This window comes from Equus przewalskii, chromosome 16 (assembly GCF_037783145.1).
Source record: "Equus przewalskii isolate Varuska chromosome 16, EquPr2, whole genome shotgun sequence".
NCBI lineage: Eukaryota > Metazoa > Chordata > Mammalia > Perissodactyla > Equidae > Equus > Equus przewalskii.
Genome location: NC_091846.1, coordinates 24,509,584 through 24,530,814, shown reverse-complemented (window position 1 = coordinate 24,530,814; position 21,231 = coordinate 24,509,584). Strand labels below are relative to the sequence as shown.

The 21,231-nt window shown below is 41.3% G+C and overlaps 1 protein-coding gene across 4 annotated transcripts in view; it reads right to left on the bottom strand.

The window, feature by feature from the left end:
* Window positions 1-21,231, bottom strand: part of LCP1 (lymphocyte cytosolic protein 1) — a 78,493-nt gene that overhangs the window by 23,458 nt on the left and 33,804 nt on the right. For all 4 annotated transcript variants that reach the window (XM_008516936.2, XM_070578853.1, XM_070578854.1 and 1 more), the window contains exons 4-10: window positions 9,417-9,504; window positions 8,638-8,801; window positions 8,340-8,469; window positions 6,865-6,997; window positions 4,313-4,394; window positions 2,541-2,706; window positions 1,051-1,193 (exon numbers count right to left, since the gene is read on the bottom strand). In XM_008516936.2, coding sequence (XP_008515158.2) covers window positions 1,051-1,193; window positions 2,541-2,706; window positions 4,313-4,394; window positions 6,865-6,997; window positions 8,340-8,469; window positions 8,638-8,801; window positions 9,417-9,480 — 882 coding nt within the window. In that variant the 5' untranslated portion in view covers window positions 9,481-9,504. The remainder of the gene's footprint in view (window positions 1-1,050; window positions 1,194-2,540; window positions 2,707-4,312; window positions 4,395-6,864; window positions 6,998-8,339; window positions 8,470-8,637; window positions 8,802-9,416; window positions 9,505-21,231) is intronic.

The window sequence follows — 21,231 nt, the reverse complement described above, 5'->3', positions numbered from 1 at the left end:
TCACATGACCTTTCCTCTGACTCTTTCTCTTTGGAGAGAATTTCTTTAACTTTTGAGAAAGTGGAGACTGAAATGTTTTTCTCCTGATGCATCCCAGCATTTCTACTCCTAGGAACTGCCTTCTGACGTTCCTTCCTGCTCTGTAAGTTCCATCTTGGTCCATCTGTCATCACTGCCAACAGCTGTTTCCTTTCACCTTGTCAAGGAACTCTGCACAAACTTGAAGACCACAGTGTGTACCTCCCTCAGCCTTTCCCCTTCTGGATCTCTCTTGTAGGACTGATTGTGCCTTCTACACGCTCTGGGGTAAATTCTCATTGCAGAGGGTTTCCAGAATCACAATCTTTTAAAAATCACTCTGGTTTCTTACAAATGAAAAACTTTCAAGAAATTCACAAGCTGTTTTAGAGAGGCAGTATAGTATGGTGGCCGAGGACGTGGACCATGCAGGACGACTGCTGGATTTGCATCCTGACCCCATTCCCCAGCTATGTGAACTTCAACAAGTTGCTTAAATTCTCTTTACCTCAGTTTCCTTATCTGTAAAATGAGAAAATAATAATCCTTATCTCACCCAGGTTTGTTGTGAGGATTAAATGAGTCAATACAGTATACAGCAATTAGAACAGTGCCTGGCATGCAGTAGACACCATGTTTACCATTATTAGTGTAATTAGAAGAGTAATTCCTACTTAATTTTTTTAAAAAGAATTGCCATCTGGTGCTCCCATTGATAAAATCCGAAAGACATTACAGTCCTACAAATATTCTCTTGAAAAGCAGTCTTCTCTCTCGCCCTTCCTCTCTCACCCTCGCCCCTCTACTTCCTGATGTTGAAATTCTAAGGGCGATGCATCTGCCTTTGATGATGCAGTTGCTGGGGCTTCGGACAGATGTGCACGTGGCCCAGAGCTAGAGCAGCACATGGACGACTGAGAAGAGCAAGTGACTCCAAAAGCCACTGTCTAACTAACCCCACAGACTCTGAAGCGACGTGGCCCAAATTCTTTTCACCGCCAGTTATTCACATTCAAACTACACTCCTCCTACCTTGATGTCGGTACTGAAGTTGCCAATTTTGTTGCAGCCTGCGTTTTCCAGGTGGTAATTAGCCCACCTCAGCAGAAGCTCCTCTGGGGAGAGTTTCATCAAATCCTCCAGGCTCTCCCCTTCTCTCAAAAGAGCAATCAGAGCTGAAGAAGCACAAAAGCCAAAGAAAAATTAATACAGGGATATTTGGGGGGATTAGTTATAATTCTCATTGCCCTCTGCTGGGAAGCTAAAGATAGCAACGTTCTCTCTCTGGGGTAAAAGTACTTACAGCCTTTCTAATGGAATAAACACTTTATTATTATCCCTAAAAAGAGGGGTAAGACATTGTGAGCTTATTTATTATCCCCATTTTTCAGATGGGGAAGACATGGCACCAATGGCTCTCAATGCTATGCCTAAGAATACCATGGCAGAGCCACAGAAATAACCTAGACTATTGGCTCAGAGTGCACCACTGGGACTGTCAGACCAGGTTTCAAGATATGACAACATTTTTGCTTTTAAGAGATCAATTTTGTAATAATGACAATGTCCTCTTGTCTATTCCCATAGGTGTTTTATATTTCAAATGCTTACCTGCATAATTATAGCATCTCAAAAAGTATAATCAACTCTTTCCTGTTTCCCAGATGAATAAATATATTTTGCTCAGCTAGAAGGTTTCAATTTAGCTGAGGTCATTATTTGCAAATCAATATTCTTTCTCGTGGGTTCTAAGTTTCCTATTTGCTTTTTTCCCTCTTCTTTATATTATGTTTAATATATTGGTTTTAAAATGGTACCCCAGGATTCTTGACTGGTTCTTGTGATGTGGACATATAAATAAAAAGTATACATAACTAAGGTTAGAATTTGGCTACAGATTTCTTATTGGTAGTATCTGTACTGGAAAACTAAAAGGTAACATTGTGTTTCGTATGATATTTACCAAGGTCTACTATTTCTGTGTAAAGGGCGGGGCTGTAATTGTGTAAATACAGACAGGATGGTGAGAGCAGACAGAATAAGATTGACAGCCACAATACTTAGTTGAGAACTTTGAAAGCCTAAACGCAATTTTCTATAGTCTTGGTAAGAAATGGACCAAGTTTCTCCTAACCTGGTGCTACTGCTGCAGTATATGGATGTGAATTGCTCCATAAAAGGCAAGTTTAAAAGAGTCTAATTTGTTATAAAGTGTCTAAAGGCAAAGTGAACTCAGAAAAGCTCTTGAGGTTGGAGTCCCAGACAGCTAGAGAGAGCTACAGGTTCCACACAGGCATTACCATTCGTCTGTGGTCTTAAAAAGCTTTTGCTCTGTCATTTAAAAAAGTCTGGTCAGTGTAGACAGAACATGTTACATTAATACAAAGGATTCAATATAACTCCACTTTTCAAAAACTGAGGATTCTGAGCTTGACAATTCCTGACATCTTCCTCCTGTAGCCCCCAACACATGCATTAATAAAAAGCTATGCCATTAATAACATTTGTGGCTTTGCTCATACCTTCATTTCTGCTGAGTTCGATATCAGCAAACAACCCAATCTTGATGACTTGCCACAAAAGTCCCAGGACCAGGTAGGGCTTCCCCTCCTTTAAGTCCTCAGCCCCAATGTTAACCACGTGGCACCCGATGGCTGAGGCAGAGTTCAGAGCCAGGTTCAAATTTTCCTAAAGGAGAAACAGTATGCAAGTTTGTTTTCGACTTTACCGATGCCAAACGATGATTACTGATCTGTAGCAGCAACAATGATTTACTTCTGGAAAGTTCACATGTCTGGAAGCATGGTCTTCACTAGATTTTAACATTGAGAAAAAGCAGCGAGTAACCACTGGAAGAGAAAATCCCATAACCCAGATACTGGGCTTATGCAGTGCCTATTCAGTCAAACCAGAACCCGGAGCTGAAGGCTCATCCTGGTCAGAGGAAACTAACGAGTCTTATGTTTTTCCATATTGCTCTGTGATGGAACCTCCGCACTCAACACCTCCATCAGCCAGGAATAAAGGGGTACCTTGGAGGGTAGCCATTGTCTTGTCACTGTCTATCATTAATAACACAACCGCTGAAGTGAATCAAGGTCATAAAAAAGAGTAACAAAATAGCTTTGACTTTCAGATTGAGTATTAAGAGAGTGAAAAAGACAAATCAAATGCCTAGAAAAGATAGTGTGGTTTTTACTAGGACAATTTATTGAGTATCCATAATATCTAGGGACCTTGAGTACACACACACGTACACACACACAATGTGCACACACACAATGTGCACACACACAAGCACACATGTACTGATCATATATTCTTATTACCAACAACAATATATGTAATGTAACTCTCACACAGTTGGAATAGTCAATCACAGTTTCAGTCTGGAGTCTATATACTATTCTTGGGTCCACAAAGGAAGATATATCAGAGTCAAAGATGTATAGAAGTTATTTTTATGGCAAATTAAAAAGAAAACAAAACAAAACATAGGCCGCCAGTGATTTGGGAAGCAGACTAGCAGGAGAAAAGTGGGTTTTTGCCCTAGCGTAGAGCTCAAATGATGAGCGAAAAATATTGTTTCTACTTACAGCCAAAATTAAAATTTAACGTCAAGATTAAATTTAACATTAAGTGCATTCATATACATTTAATCATTGTTCTCGCTTTGGTCACCACTTCCATTTTTTAAGTACACAGGGTTGCTTAAATTGAAACAAGACATAATATATTGTTCATGATTTAATAAGTGAGATATGCTTTCTGAGCAAAAAGATTACAATAATGTTAAAATACTGGAACATAACATAGAAAAACAGCTTACTTGCTACTGGTTACTGTTCCAGTTAATCAAGAAATTGAAGGCATAAAAGCAAGTCATATTTATCACACTGGTGGCTGTGGCCAATACCACTCTGAAGGCTGCCAGAGCACTTCCCGTTTTTCACCCTCTGACTTCTTAGAAAGGCTAATCTTTTCAGATAAAATGCTGGGTATTTGGCATCAGCTCAAAGATAAATTGGTAGGGAAAGTCTGAGTTAAAACTTTAGCCAATGTGACTTTTATTCCCAAGTGGCCAAAACAAAGACCGTAACGACTAACATCCCACTACCCTTCTCCTCCCCTCTCCTATAGTAATAAAAGAGAAAACAGAAATGTGTCCATCTATCCCCACAAGCCATGACAAATGACCAGCCCAAAGCCTGGGTATTGGGAATCATGTCTGAGCACTTGGAAAAAGGCCAGCTCAGCAGTTGGGTGCTCATTTCCTCTGAGAGGAAAGACATACCTGAATGGTAAAAGGGGTGAGCTTCTTCTTGTTGATCGTTCTTTCATCAATTGTGTCTGGCACTGACAAATTGATCATTTTGCTGAAAGAGAAACAATGAAAGAAAGCAGGCTTCTGAATAACAGAACCTAGTGACGCTGAGTTCTAGCAACGCCGTAAGCAAACAAGACGGCCACATAATCTGTGCTCCCCAGTGTTCAGATGCGAAATCATTTATGCAGTTTTGACTAGATTCAAACTACGTGTGGGCAAGGATAACATACCTGGGGTCACACTAATATATTGAGACAGGAAATAAGGATCTCACCTCATTGACTCACCTAAAAAAGCTGCAAAATTATTCTGGTTCTCTTAGCGTATTAGGAAATTCTGGGTGGACAGCCAAAGCAAAGCCTCCATGAGTACTTTACTGTCTCAGCCATGAACATTGTCTCCGCTATATAAAAGACTATCTGGACACTTTTGAGCTTATATAATGTCTAAATTTCTATCTGACACCTGGTCAAACTCTTATATCTTGAAATAACCATATGATAAAATGTTTTATATTCTCCTGTGGTCATTATTGTGTCAGAACTTTAGAAATTTTGCCCATTTAAGTATCTAAGATGTCAGTCAGACATCCAAAATAAGCAGTCATTATTTAAGAATAACTCATTTTACCCAGTTAGCATTGGTTTAACCTTCAATGGGGCACAACAAATAAACTTCCTTAGGTCACCTCCATCTTATTTAAAACAGAGAAGTTGGAGAAAAATCCAAAGGAAGAACAACAAAATCAAAGAATAGTAAACTTGACTGTGACTATTTCTTTTTTTTTTAAGATTTTATTTTATTTTTTCCCTTTTTCTCCCAAAGCCCCCCAGTACATAGTTGTATATTCTTCGTTGTGGGTCCTTCTAGTTGTGGCATATGGGATGCTGCCTCAGAGTGGTTTGATGAGCAGTGCCATGTCCCCACCCAGGATTCGAACCAACAAAACACTGGGCCTCCTGCAGCAGAGGGCGCAAACTTAACCACTCGGCCACGGGGCCAGCCCCCTATTTCTTTTTTTAATGAGAAGAGAAATCAGCATTAGCATTTTTTCCTAACCATTTTTAAGCAGTTAACTTTTTTGTGGTTGTTCTTTAAAGATGTATTTCTCTAACTTTGTTGTGTGTGTGTATATACATATATTTAAATAAAAGGCACTTTATTGCGATATGGACAAAACAAACTCCTAAATCATCATTTGAAAAATATAAAACTGGAGGTGAACCAGATGCACTAGGAGATGGTTGGGGGAGGGATAACTTTAAAAAGTTTAAGATCTCCCTGCCCTTGAAAAGCTTATAGTCGAATTACAGAGACGAAATATCTGGATGTGAAAACTTGCATAACAGTCCAAAGTAGCACATAATAATGGCTCCCAAAGTATTATCAGTAATATGTGCTTTAAGAATTCAGTGAAGAGAGAGATCACTAGGGTGGGGATAGACCAGAAAATTTCATGGTAAATGAATTTGTACAGGAGGAAAAAATGGGGAAGGTCATTCTTTAAAAGGAAAATAAAAGGCAAAGCTCTGTTGCAAGTTATAAGCAGGGCGTGTGCAGGGAAAAGTCAGCATGCTTGCTGGTGCCCTCACTCATTCACGTGGCCATTCACTCAGAATGCTGGCCTGGGTACCAGAGTCACAGGGGTCTTGGGAGGTAAAACCAGAAGGAGATTGAGGAAAGACCATGGGGGCATTGAGTGCCAACCTAAGGAGTCAGGACGTGATCTTGTAGGCTGAGTTTGTTTCTTTGTTTATTTACTTATTTATAGTAGTTGAACCTTTTAAAAATGAAATCTCATGGTGAGCTCTAATAAATAAAATACCAAAAGCAGAATTGCTCTGGTCAGAGCAAAGGAGGAGGGTCTCAAAGTCTTGCCCACCCATCCTTCCCTTCAACTCCTGAGGCCACCTGAGATTGGGCACCTCAAGCCTCCTGCTAATACCATGGCTTGCAATGGCAGAGAAACTGCTAAAGCAAGAGCTACAGAGGCACTGTCCAGGGCACTATCCTGAATTGACGGGCTGTGTTTAGCGGCCTCCCATGGAGAGAACACATTCCTCCTTTTCCAGGTGCCCTTAGTGTTTGAGTTGTATATTTGTGTGTACCACTCAAACATCCCTTTGCTTAAAGACTTGCATTGGATTGCTTCAGTTATGCTGCTGTTATCAATTCTGTCTACTCTCATGGTAGGCCTTACTCAGATGAAACAAAGTGGCATATATTCAAAAGTCAATTGCTTTTGACCTTGTATTAGTATATCTCTAGCTATGTTTATGTTTGTCTCTATACTGTGCGTCTCTCTCCTCCACTCAAGCAATAGCAGTTTAACATTTCTCCTTATAAGTTGCTTTTGAAATTAGTTTGCTCTCCTGGACTTGCCAAGTGAAAATCCAGAAAAGCATTTCAAGTCCAGCTGAGCACCAATGGAAGTTGGCCTAGGATAAACACTATGCATTGCTGGTATTCCAGAAAATTCTAGGGAAACCACTGGAAACCAAGAAGGAAGTGCTATTTACCAAAGGACAATGCCATCCCCAACAGCACTGAAGAGATCATTGGTGTTTGGGTCCATTGGGATGACATGCCGGCAATCAGGGTCCTTTTCCAGGGCTTTGTTGATCCAGTTGACAAAAGCATACTTCTCTTCCTCTGCAAGTAAACGATTACAATGACTTATTTGCAAAGTGAAAATCTGATATAAACAAAACTATACACATGGACTTAGATTTTCATGCCCATGAGAGACATCGTGAGGTTATCTGGCCCATTATTCCATCATCTCACATTTATTGACATTTAAAAATTTCAAATGACTTGGGAAATAGGCACAGAATCTCTGTTGATTCCAAGGCATAAAACATACAGCAAACAGATTTAGAAGCTACATATACGTATATTTATGCAAAGATATTATATTTAGAAGCAAATGTACACATATATCTATATTTTACATGTGTGTAAATATATACAGATAATAATATACTTTATTTATATATACAATTTAAATATGAATGTGGTCTAATGCTTACAGGATAAAACTCAGGATTCTGCCTTTAGCCTAGCTGATTTAAACGTAGGATGATCACAGACAATCCTTGCAGTATCTCTGAGCTGCTTTATACAATTATAATGAAATTGCTATGAAATGAAAGCACTTGTGATGTAATCTTTTTTTCCTATCAGTAAAGCTGCCAGAAATTGACTTTAGAAATTATGACAAAACCTCAAGTTATGTCTCACAGTCCAGCACCGTGCTTCCCAAACTGAGCGTCATTACAAACTACAGTGTCCCTCAGAAGAATCCTGAGGCACAAAGGTTTGGGAAACACTGCTGAGCAGATTAGTCTTGAAAATTCATAATGCACATTTGCATAGCAAAAGGCTGTGAAACTTTCCATACTTAAAAATAAAAGGCTAAACTTTGTCTTTGCAAGTACAGGTGGTACTTAACCATGAACTTATCTTTAAGATCAACCGATGTTTTGAAGAACTCAGTTTGTGAATTGTTGGATTACTGCACTGTTTGGGCTATCAGGAGTTTCCATTAAGGCTGTTAAATGGCAGCCTTCAGAATATATACACAACTTTCTTCCAAATCAATGAAAATACAATTTTTTTTGACCACTCAGTAAGCATTGAGAATACAGGAAGTTTGGAGGTAGAAGCCTGAGTAGTTAATTTTGTCCATAAGACTTACAAAGGAATTTTGGCAGTCTTTAATGTGTTTTTCAAATGCTGATAAGATTATTTGGTGTTGGACCCTACCGAGAGCTCGATCTGCTGGGCCACTTATGAAAGGAAAACAGGCAGTAGTCAATAAACTCATGTTACTTCTTTCTCTGCACCCCTTAGGTTTGAATACCAAGTTTAGAATCTGTAACCCCAGGAGACGTGGATCCTTTCTACATGGTTCCCTCTCCCTCCACCCTCAACTCTCTCCTCATCCTGACACCCTCTGTACCTCCGCTCCCCACCCATTAGTACAGCCTACCTGAATAGGAGTGTTGAGTGCCAACACTAGACTGTTCTGACGTCCCCCCAATTGCACAAATCCCTTCCTTCTTATTGATCGCTTTTCTGAAGGTCTTGGCAACTTCTGTGCTCTTTAGTCCATGAAAAACCTGCAAAAATACAACGTATCTTTAGAAACGCAATCTGTGATCAAGAAAACCACAAAGAAAAGAATACGCAAGGTTGAAGCAAGGAGGGTGGGAACGTATTTCTGGATATTTTTCAAATTGAAGTTCCAAGATTCAAATGCATCTCCTTGTATTCTGCGTCAGACTCACCTTGATAAACTCATCAAAGCTGATCTTCCCATCCTTGTCCAGATCTCCTGTAGCCATTAGGTTCTCCGTAATTTCTCTCACTCTGTATCCAGGCAGAGGCAAGCAGGCAGCCTTGAACAAGTCATTCAACTCATTGCAGCTGATGTACCCATTGCCATCAGTATCTATAAGGCAAACGAGGAGCTGAAGTTTCAGGGCAATTCAGGTAACAGCACAACGAGAGAAGGCTAGATGGGAGGTGAGTGCACGGGAGAGGCAATCATTCACGGGTCATGGCCTGACCCCATGCGGGAGTCAGAATCTCACAAGAGGCCTGTTGCTATTGGACACAGGCATTAGCATCACTTCCAACACCCAAGAATCATAATTTCAAAACAGAGGTTCTGGCAACAGAACCTGAAGAGACTTTTATAGAAACAGATGGGAAAATAAATCACAGGCTTAGAGATACAGAGTAACAAAAAGTATGGAATAGTAGAAAAACAAAGGAAACCAAAGAAAGCAGACAAGATATAAAAGATGAGACTTAGAGGCCATTTCTAGGAAAAGTTACAGGTGGGAAAAGGTCCATATTCCACTTTTGATAGAGAAATTTTGATAGAGATGGCCAATTTTCTTGAAGTAGATCTTTCAAAAATGTTTCCCCAGCATCTCTAACCAATACCACTGTATTCCTGTCACTTCTGCTATTTTGCTTATGTTACCATTTCACTGAATCTGTCCTAAAGCTACAGAGTAAAGAAGAGAATTGTGTGACTTGAGGTATCAGGTCTACTCACCAACTTTGGCAAAAGCTTCTCTGAGCTCCATCATTTCTTCATCGGACACTGATCCTCTGGCCATTTTTTATTACTGTAGGCAACAGATCTGCAGAGGGGGAGAACATAAGGAATGACAGTAGTGCATCTTAATTCTTAAAGTACCGCATTAGGAAGCAATTCCTATTTATTAAATGAAGAACTATTCCTCTGCATCTATCACGATATATAAATATCTTTCCAAAATATAAGAAATAGCCTTTTTCTTAACCCTCCATGTGGTGGTCTCTAAAGATGACCCTCACCAATTTCTCCTCTTTGTGTATACAGACATAGAATCTGGACTTGAATCTGGGTTGATCCTCTGACTTCTCTGACCATTTAGAAGGCAGTAGAAGCCATGTGTGGGACTAGAAACTTCTGCCTCCTTCTTTTTGAGATGCTCATTCTTGAGATGTTCCCTCCTGGAACCAACTGCCATGCTGTGAGATGTCTAAGCCACATGAAGAAGCCAATAAAGAGAACTGGGTACTCTGGTTAACAGTTCCTGTTGGGCCCCCAGCTGACAGCCAGCATCAACTGCCAGCCACCCAAGCGTGCCATTTTGGGTATTCCAGGCCATTTGAGCCCCTGGATGTCTACAGTCCCCGTCCACATCCCAGCTGTGCCCAGTCAACCACTGGAATCAAGAGAGAGAATAAAATGATCATTGTTTTAAATCAATAAGTTTTGGGTTAGTTTGTTACACAGCAATGAGCAACTAAAACACTTAACTTTTACATAAATGTCTTTTTTAGAGATATGATCCTGTTTGTATTTAAAATTAACGTTTCGCTAAGCTAACCGACAAATTTTATAACTTCAAAGGAAATTATCAAAGTTCTGTAAATATTTAGGGAAAGAGGAAGGGAATCTGACCCTGTAATAATTCATATATGGGAATCTGAGGGACTTTTTAGGTGTTCTCTTCTCAGAAAGGCTAGGCTTGCTGGGAAACCTAATTCTAGAGCTGGTGCTCATTTCCCCTTCCCTGTGCATTATTGCTGCCCTCTACTGGTTAGAAACAGAATGAAACAGAAAATAGATTCTGTTCTCCATGCCCCTAGCTGGCTAACCCACACCAGCATGTTTCAAATACGAGTTCCATTAAAGCATACTGGATTTCCTGGTGGGAGGGGATAAGTGGGTGGGAGTGTAGAGGATGGGGTATTTCTATGTATAATTATATTTCAGGCATTATTTAAATTTTTTGCTTTTTTGCTGAGGAAGATTCACCCTGAACTGTGCCAATCTTCCTCCACTTTAGATGTGGGTCACCACCACAGCATGGCTGACAAGTGGTGTAGGTCTGCACCCAGGATCTGAACCTGCAAACCCAGGCTGCCGAAGTGGAACATGCCGTACTTAACTACTATGTCACGGGGTTGGCCCCTATTTCAGGCATTTTAGTGAAACTATCAATTTTAAAAAATATTTTAAATTTGTGACAGGATGTTGTTTTAAATTGATTTCTTATTCTATATTTTCACATTGTCCTTTACACGCACAAGCACTGTACTTGTTTTCTGTGGCAAAAACAATCAGAAAAAAGGAGAACAATTTTAACACTTAAACCTATAGGCCAAAACTGCATTGCACTTAATTTCGCAAATCCACATCCATTATCGACTAACTTACTATCCTGTCATGTACATACATCAGTGGTTTCAAACTTTTGTTGCCCCAGGCAACCATTTGTTAACAGAAACTTACATGTTGAAGTGAACAAATAAAAATAACTCTGCGAGTTGGTTGAAAAAACCCAAATGTCCTCCTGTCTCTACTCTCCCACCTCTTTGTTACCTTATGCACCTGAGGGAACTCTGGGAGCATGATTTGAAAATGGTGGAATTATATATATTGTCATTATTTCAATTCCTTTAAAAACATATTTTATTATCAATAAAAATTTGTTTTACTATTATTTGCTTTATATATCTAAAAAGGTATTGGTCCACTGAGTTCTCTGAAGGCAAGTAAAAACTGATGAGGGCATAACTGTATAAGCAAACGCAATCTCATTTACTCATCGCAAGAACCCTCAGAGGCAGATACTGGACAGCTGACTTTCTTGCCTTCACTTCCCTTCCTTCTCTTTTTGATCTGTCTGTCTGTCTCTGTCTCCTCTCTCCTTTATTTCTTTTCTTTCTTCATTTTCTTCATCATGTCTTGTACCAAAAACAGTTTGAGCCAAGTTACAAAGATACATCCGAAATTAAGAACTAAACCAGTAGGATTATGTAATCCATGAGAAGGGGAAATATGCAGAGGTGAAATAAAATGTTGGCAGGTAAGAGGTTTATTACTTCAAATACATGGTTAAGACCACAGTTTTCTAGAAGGAGGCTGAAGATCTAGCTCCAAGTTCTCTAAAAGCTAATGCAAAAAGAGAAATACCAGCAGTCACATAACTCACTCTATCTATATGAGACAAATGAACTAATTTTCTTAGGGCTGCAGAACTGGGTCTGATAGCAATACCTTCACCCAGGCCACAAGAAGAGGACACTTGTGGGATGTAGTAAACACAAGTTTTGTGTTTCTTATAACGTCCTCAATGGAGGCTGATGGGTGTAGATACATATATTGCCATTTAATAGAGCAGGAAACAGAAGCTCAGAAAAGTTAAGATTCATATCTCAGATCACACAGCTAGGTAGAGGAGCAGCCAGGATTCCAAACCTCAAGTCTTTTCTGGCCCCATGCTATCTGTTCAGTGCCTTCGCATTTCTGTTAGACACTTCATCCATCCATTCGTTCACTTAGCAATTCATCATTAGGTATCTTTAATACACATAGCCTGGGGGAGACTTAAAAAACCGTAATGCAGAGAGCCTATCTAGGTGTTGTAGGAAGCTTTTGCTTTCATGTGTCAAGAAATTGAGGCCTCCGTTTTAAGAAACTAGTATATCACTTTGTACACTTTACTAAATTCTGGTGGCTAATTGGCTTGGCTCTCCTTTATACCCTCCACCAATACTCCATACATGCATTAGGAGAAGACTCTCCCCCATCCTATTTCAGCAAGGCCTTTGGTAAAATCTGGTCTAAAGCCCTAGAGCTGGCTTCCGTTTCTTGTTTTTAAGAGTCTTAACTCTTCTTACTTCACGGATGCTCATGGGATTATGAGATAAATTCATTCATTTAACAACTAGTTTATGTTGTTAACATAAATGTATGTGATGTTCTTCATTTTGGGTGAGACATGTCTACACTGACCTAGTTACCCTCAGAGCATGAAACAGTGTTAAAGGTAAGGAGAATGAATGGGATTTCTGAATCTAAACTCGGCCATATCCTTTGACATCAGAGTTCTAGGTTTTGAAGCACTGTCAGACTCTGATGAGAAATACAAGTAAAGGCAGGAGTGAGACTGCATTTCAGGGGTCAAGAGCAGGGCTGAGGAAGAAACGAAATAATTATAGTGTTGAATGAAAAAGAAAATCTAAAGATCATGGTATGGTAAAAAAAGTAGAGAAAATATTTTAGCATAAAAATTGCAGGGTCCATTCAAACAAAAGACCTAGAAGGGTAAAAAAGGATTATTTTAAAACCATGTGATTTTTAAGCCATGGCAGGTAGGTCAAGATGAAAAGCCTTGAGCATCTGGATAACCACATTTTCCTAAGAGATTTATAAATAGGGAGGATTGACTCAGAGAAGCCAAAGAGTAAGAAGCATTCAAACGTTTAAAATCCGAAACACTTCAGTGATTTAATAGCTAAAAGAAAAAAGAGTAGATTGAATTAGTTTAAAAAGTAAGTTGGAGAAATAAGAGTTAATAGCCTAAGTCACTGTGATACTGTTTGTTGTTTTGGGCCCAAACATGAAGAGATATCTGGAGAGAGTCTCTTTTACCATCATAAAGTTCTGGAAACACAACTCAACTTTTAGAGACAGAAGGAACCTAAGAAATAATTTATTACAACTCCCTCATTTTATGGATAAGGAGACTGAAAGTCCAATGAGATGAAATGCTCCATCTATGTACAGGTTCTCAAAGCAATGCCAGGCTAGAGTTTGTAAATACAGTTGCTGATGAGCAGAGCAGGAAAAGGATGGACGTACCATTACCAGGGCCATTAAGGTCCATAACTGAGAAGAGACCCTTTAACTAATTGAACTAAATGTGCAAACGGCAGCATTTGCACAAAGCAGAGAAGCAGGAAGAGGAGGTAATTAATGTCAAAACAAGCAGATCAGACCATTTCTAAGAAGGACATAGCTGGGGTTAGAATCAAGTGTTAGATACTTTACACAGTCTATTAATATGTTTGTCTGGAAAAAATATACTCATTTGAATACATGCATATTTAAAGGTATGGGTTACAATAGTGTTGGTAAGATTCATAAGGATAATTGGTGGGGTTTCAGTTTGCAAATTATTAGCACCATATTGGCAAGAGACTCTAGAGAAGTTGCTACGGTAATGGGATGTGCTGAGGCATTTGGAGCCTGAAAGAAGTGGCTGAGGAAGGCACATCCCTTCCAGGGCATGAATGGGTGGTTTCTTCGGCGCTCCTCTACTGCTCTGCATTAAGCTTTTTATTTTTATTTTTTTTGTGAGGAAGATTGGCTGTGAAATAACATCTATTGCCAATCTTCTTTTTGCTTGAGGACGATTGCCACTGAGCTAACATCTGTGCCAATCTTTCTCTATTTTATGTGGGATGCCACCACAGCATGGTTTCATGAGTGGTGCTAGGTCCACGCCTGGGATCCAAACCTGTGAACCCCAGGCTGCTGAAGCGGAGCAGGCAAACCCAACCACTACGCCACCAGGCTGGCCTCAAGCCTGGTCTTTTATAATGACTGCATCATGGCCCTATGCCCTGCCAGGAACCATTTTAAGATCTTTTGCAAATCAGTGGTGAATTTTGGAATCCCCGTTTCTGAATCACTGCCCAAATCATAAATCTAAGATGCCAAATCTCAAACCATTCATCTAAGTCACGTCTGGTTGCTAGTTTTTCTGTGAGCACTTAAACTTATTAAATCAATAGTTATAGAATCCCAAGACATGTGGCCAAAGAAAGTAAGAGTGGTTCATTTTTATAAGATTATTTTTAAAGTCATAAGAAAATCAAACAACCCCTCAAACTGAAAAAGCCACAAAACCTGTTCAATTCTTTAGGTCAGTGAATTTTGAGTCTCTGCTTAAAAGAGGCTGGTATTTCTCAGATTGGTAGTGGGAGAGAATTTCTGAGAATGATTTCTTATAATAAAAGCACTTGAGTCAAGTTCCCTGAAATCCGAATATAGAACCTATTTGCAGGAGTTTACTATAGAACAGAGCTGTAGAATTTACAGGAGGAAATACGTTCTCCAAAAATAAACGTAAAAACGTAAGCTGAGTTTTCTCTGAGGAGTTTCAGAATTGACGGTGAAAAGCAGCAGCAAGGACGGCAAAGGGCGACCTGCAGGAGCAAGATCCACCTGGGCTTGAATCGTTTCTGAAAGATGATAGTGCTGCGCGGGTCAGGATTTTGATTCAATATATTGATGCCCAATTACGTAACTGCCAGGATCAGGGCGGCATCTGTAACCTGGCATCGCATCGCCAAGGGAGTCTTTTGAATGTGCCCTATTTTTCCTGCAACCTGACACAGTGTGTAAAGTAAAACTGGAAACTCAGGACCCAAATTCCTAGCTTTACCTCAATAATTTCTGTCTATATCCGGGGACACAGCACCACTTCCAACACCTCAATGAGCAATGAGTAACCCAAAACAGCGTGTGATCTAGAACATCATTAATATTGCAATCTTTAGCCTGAGACGCTGATGACTAAAGAAGTGAAACATAAAATACATAGGACTCTGGAGCAAAAGGAAATACTCACAAGTTTTTGAAAAAGCCATCATGATAAAGTTACATCAGATAAGGAAGGAGATTTGCTTTCCCTTCACCCTGTCCCCTTCGTTTTACAAGGGAGACCACTGTAGGGGATCTAACTATGAGTAATTTACTTTGTACTCTTGGGATATCATTTCTCTATGGATACAGATACTCCAAAGTTTTGCATAAAGGATGATTCTGAAAATGTATTTTAAAAATGACTTTGTTTTTAAGAAATCAAATCATTCTAAGTGGCCTCAGATACAGATGGCCATCTAAAGGGGCTCTCATGAATTCTTTTGTCAAGTCAAAATCTCCTTTAGATTGCTTTTTCTCTCCCTGCAGATGCCCTGATTCTCCAGGGCTGCTGGAGAGGACAGAATTCTTCCTCTGCAGTCCTGGAGGTAAACACGGCAGGCGCGAGGCAGGGCAAGGCTACCCACAGCACAGACTCAGCGGCTCCCTTCTCTCACTGTCTCGGGCCATGAAAACACTCAGGGGAAGCCAGCAGCCAGATTACTCCAAACCTGATGAACCTGATGTTGCTCTGGGAGGCTCCGTGGTTTTGATCACTCAGTTGAGGGGCTTCTGAAGCTGTGTATAGCATAGCACACAGAGCCTGGCTCTGTCATCGACTCAGGAGTGCCCATCTCCCTGCCTCCTCTCCCCCAGCACACCCCTGATGCCTCTGTTTCCTACCAAGTTGCTCAAAGCTATTAAGGATGTGACACAGAGCAAACCTCTCACCAGCAAAGGGGATACTCCTAGCTGCGGGTTGGTTGGCATCTCCCTCCTTCCCCGGGCTGTAGACAATGATACCCCCTTTCACGTCTTGAAAAACCATAGCTATCCTCCATTTCACATTCTACCACAAGGATTTTAAGATCCAGACCTTCCCCTCCTGAAAGCTCAGGGTATTCCTGGAGCTTTTCAAAAAGCTGAATATTATTGTAGGCTAGTTGATTACCCACTATTGCACGATTTCCTTGATATCAGACATCATTCATTCGTTCATTCATCCTTTCACTCCCCCTGTGAGTTTATGTGCAGAGCACTGCTCTGGTTGCTGGGCTACAAGCATGGGGATCGCCAAGAGTGGGGCTCCAAGAAGCCCACAGCAAAGTCTCAAGTTTCAAATGCAATACAGAGATTATAGCTCCCTTATTGCAAAATGGTTAATACAACGAAAAAAGTTCTGAAGATCAAAAATGAACAAGTGAAAAGGCTAAATACAGGGCTGCAAGGGAAAAAAAATTAGATAAGAGTAAGAAATAACACAGAAGCTTATCAGAAATAAAAATATCAAACATCTAAATCAGCCCAAGCAATAAAGGCCTTCAGGTTACAGACACAGTGGTACATCTCCCAGGAAACCATAACTGAAATAACCGGCAGGGAGTGGAGGAAAGTGCAGGGCTCAGGGGTCAGGAGATCGAGGCTACTCCTGTCTGTGTAAGAGCAAGCTCCATTTTGCCTCTCTGGGCCTCAATTTCCTCATCTGTAAATTGAGAAATGAAGTCTCTTCCACGTTAAAAGTTCCCAAAGTCTATTCACTAGCTGAGAAGTATATGCACATTTAGAGTCAGGGTAAGGTGTATTTCAAACGGGCCTCAAAATAGGGGCAGGGGCCAGCAGACGCTGTGGCCGTGGCCCTGATGTGCCTTCTCCGGGAGATGCCTCCTCTGAAATGGACCCGGCATCTCCCAGCCTCACCTGCCTCCTGCTTTTACCTCAGCAGCACAGAAAGCTTCGTCCTCATGCATTCTCCGCACTGACCAAGGCAGATGCTCACCGCTCGGCTGCTCCACCGCTCAGCACTGAGCAGGGAAGTCACTAGCGCAGCTCGTGGGATCTGCTTTCTGGGATGTCACTGTGTACAGCTTAAGACCTGCTGATCCAGTTCACTCCTAGTTTCTAGGCAAGACTGTGTGCAAACTGCCCCAGAAAGAGAACCATCTACTATTTTCTTTAAAATATCCAAATAAGGAAATCCTGCAACCTCTCTGGTGTCTCAGATCTCTGCCCTGTAACCTAAATCTTTTCTGATATGATGAAAGCTCCCTCTCTCTTCGGCTATTCTTAGAGGGAATGACAGAACTTGCTCAATTCATAAAAATTCTGTCACATGCCTTGGTGATTGCCACTGGGCCTTTTTAAAAAAATTCCTTTAACTTGTTTTTGGGGGGCTTAATTTCCAAATTTTTAATAGTTTTCTTGGCTATCTTCTGGGTCTGTGCCAAATTCCCTCAATGAAAACATTAAGAATAACTGAGTCACAGAATGTCGAGGTGAAGGGAACTTAGAGATTATGTGTCGGGCCATTGTCCTGTCACAGAGGAGCGAAATGACACCCAAGTTAAAGGAGGTGCCCAATGTCACAGAGCTCATTGGGACTGGAGTCCACGGCTCCTTATTTTTCCTCTTTCCTTTATAATCAGTTTTCAAACCTAAGAGAGAACGCTGTTCTTTAAGTAAGACATGTTCAACATATAGTCAGTATATTTCTCTCCTTGCAGGTATCTCATGAATATAATTTCCAGTATGTTTCCTGCGCATGAAGGAGAATCTATTCTAAGTATTGAGAAGGCATTGTCTGGGTCTAGGCTACAAAGAACATGTGCCAAATACTATGCACACATATAACTGGCACCTTCCACGTTACAATGACCAAGTGGAGGTGAATGGCTCCGGCATTCATCTGTGTATTCATTCCTGACTTTGCATTAAAGCCTGCTGATTTTCTTTAGCAGCCAAAAAGCAAACCACATGAAAACAAGTCACCCTGAAGCACAGTGTTCAAAACACAAAATGCCAAATTCATCAGTGAATACTAAAATGACACCCTCAGACTTCTGAAACCAATCAGAAGGGTTTCAGACATTTTGTTCCTCTGACTGTTGGGTGGGGATCAGTGAGCCCTTCCTGCCTGAGCTCTGGTTCAGACTCTGCAGCATGGCTCTTGTGTCCACATCCATCTCTTCCAGCAGATTATGAGATCGCAGCGTGTAAGTCATCTCACACGCTGCCTCAGTGGCCGGCACATAGCTGGTCCTCGGGAAATGAGTTGTAGATGTGAACGAACAAACCCATGAGCTAAGGGTATACAGGAAGTCTACTCTCACCTCCTTTGAGGAGTTTAACAATAAAATTCTTGGGTACATACTAATCCCTCCCACTGAAAGGTACGAACACCTAGAACAAGGCAAGTGCATTCACAAGAATTCTTCAAGTTTACAGGAAACCACTTAGCTGGAAAAACAACATTGATGAGTTGATGTGAGGACTAAAGAGAGGCAAGTGTCCCTAGGCAGTCTTCGAACTAGCCATGGAATGTTCCCTGGTCCCACCCTGCCAGCCACCAGAGGGTTTCCATCTGAGACAGCAGAGCCTGGGGCTGGGCTTCTTCACGTCATTTCTGTAAACCCTGCTGGTGGCCCACAATGCTTGGCAGTGGGCTCTATCTGAGTACATAGTGTCTGACTTTGAGCTGAGTCCTGCTGAGGTGGGAGGAAAGGGACTGTGGAGACAGGGCAGTGACTGAGAGGAGGGTAAAACCTGCCAGGGGGTATGGACTCAGCGTCCCAGGAGCACACAGGAAATATCAGGAATGGGTGCTAGAGTTCACGTGACTGTAATTTGCATATCACTATCTGGACTAGGAAAGTCATCCTCTGGTGATTCTAAATGTCTTCCACTAAGCAAATTCATCTATTTATTTGTACATCTCTTCTTTCAGTAAACATCTGCCAAATACCTACTATACTCCAGGTCTTGGGCTAGATGCCCTGGCCTGTTTAGTAGGAGAGAGACACCAGTCAGTAGAATACAGGATCCATAGGAAGGGGAAACAGCTCTCCCCTGGAGAGCCAAGCATGGCCCCCCAGAAGAAGTGACACTTGACCTGGATTCCCACATATGAGCAGGAGATTGCTTAAAGATCAGTCTTTTTCCTTAGTTGTGTAGGATGATTAATAGTTATTCTCTTCATAGAAAGTCTGTCTATGTTGGAGTCAGAGAAAACAATAGCTCAAAGACAAAGGAGAAGACAAGCTCATGTTTACTGAGTGGTTACTCAATGCTAAATGTTTTATATGCATTATTGTATCTAATTTCCGCCACAATCCTATGGAGCATTATTATGATGTCCTCTTTATAAATGAGGGAACTGAGATTTAAATAACTAGCCCAGGGTTACATTGCTGTGAACTCGGGAACCCTCCTGCTTATGCCAGAGCCTGGTGGAGGAAGCATCCTACTCTGCCTCCACCCTACAGGCCAACACGATGTGGGCCTCGCTGGAGGTAGCTTTCCCAGCGCCTCTGGCCACTGGATTTCTGTATCTCAAGGTTCTATGCTCTCCTTTGGGGTTACTCAGCTCTCACCTCGTGTTAATTAGGGACACACACAGTTTTGTAAGATTTTGCTTACAACTGGGGCTCTTCTTGGGTTCTTTGCGGAGTTCTAAATGTCTCCTCTTCACTTCTTCAACGTCTTGAGGGAAGAGTTAAGAAGAGCAAGAACACCACCAGGCTTGATCTTGCCCACTCCTGCCTGTGTCCCCTGCCTCTGGTGGACAAAGGGATCCTCTCCTTCAGTAGCCTCCATACCTGTCAACCACTCACATTTAATAAAAAACTAGCCTTGTCTTAGGTACCGGAGACACAAAGATGAATGGTGAAAAATCCTTGTTCTTGAGGGACACAGTCTCGTGCAGGAAAATGGTTATGCAACTTAAAGACCACAGTAATCTTAATACTTTAAAGGTATGATTATCATGGTGCTGTGGGAGCACAGAGCAGGCAGCACTTATCTCTTCCTGAGAAGCACTTAACTCTGCTTCCCCAAAAAAGGTGATGTTGACCACTGAGCTACATCTTAAAGACCCAGTAGTTTCCCAAAGAGAAAAAGTGGAAAGGGCACTCCATTTCTCCACATAAGAGAAAACAGCCTTGCAAAGGGAGGAGACACGCAGGAGCGCACAGAAGAAGTGGGGGTTGGGGGGGTGTTAGCATGACTGGCCCAGGATGTGGGAGGCAGAAAAGAGTTTGGGGAAGTGCCAGCATAGTTCCCTTCCTCATTAGCTGTTGTTTCCAGAAGGAAGACATTGGTGATGTAAACTGTCCTTGCCATCTTCAGTCGCCATGCTTACTGCATTCCTTTTAGGTCATACAAATACTCCTCAGCCTCCTCAAACAGCAAAATGATTCCCTCTAGAAGCCATTTTGCCTTGTTTGTATGTACGTAGCTTCCTCCTTCCATCAACGTCTCCCATTTAGAAAACACAGCCCTGCCAATGAGGAGGGAACTGGATGTGTTAGAAAATAGGCAAATGAGGGCCCCGAAAAGTGAAGTTGCTCCCCAAAGTCTCCAAGTGAGTCACTAGCTAGTCTGAAAAGAGAAGTAGAGGCTCTGGAATCTTAGCTTGGTCTAGGCAAGGGATGGGAAAAACACTAGTCAGTTAGCACTGAAACCACCAAAAGGTGCAAAGAACCCCTTGAGATGCACAGTCCGTGAAATGTACTTTACATCTTAGACATGGATGTAAGAGGATGGAGAGGAGAGTAAGGGGAGGAGTTTTTTCCTCCACGTGTTTCAAGAATGGCTCAGGCTCCTTAGTCTACAGCCTCACCTATGTGAGAACACGAGCCTCCCCTCTCCCAGCCCGAGCCAGCCTAAGGGTGTTTCAGGTATCCCACAAACCGCATCCAAATACTAATGATTCTATCTTCCTTTATGAAATTAGGTTTGTTATATGTGTATATAAAAAAATGAACTAGAAAGCAACATGGTATGGTGAAAAGATGCTGGATTTTCTGTTGTAACTGCTTCTTGCTGTGTGTTTTTGTACGTTACTTACATTTTCTGAGACTGTCTTTTCTTATGTAAGAAGGGGATATTAATAACGCAAGCACCGTGCTCACTCCATAGGGTTGTGTTAAAATTGTTCGCATTAAATGAG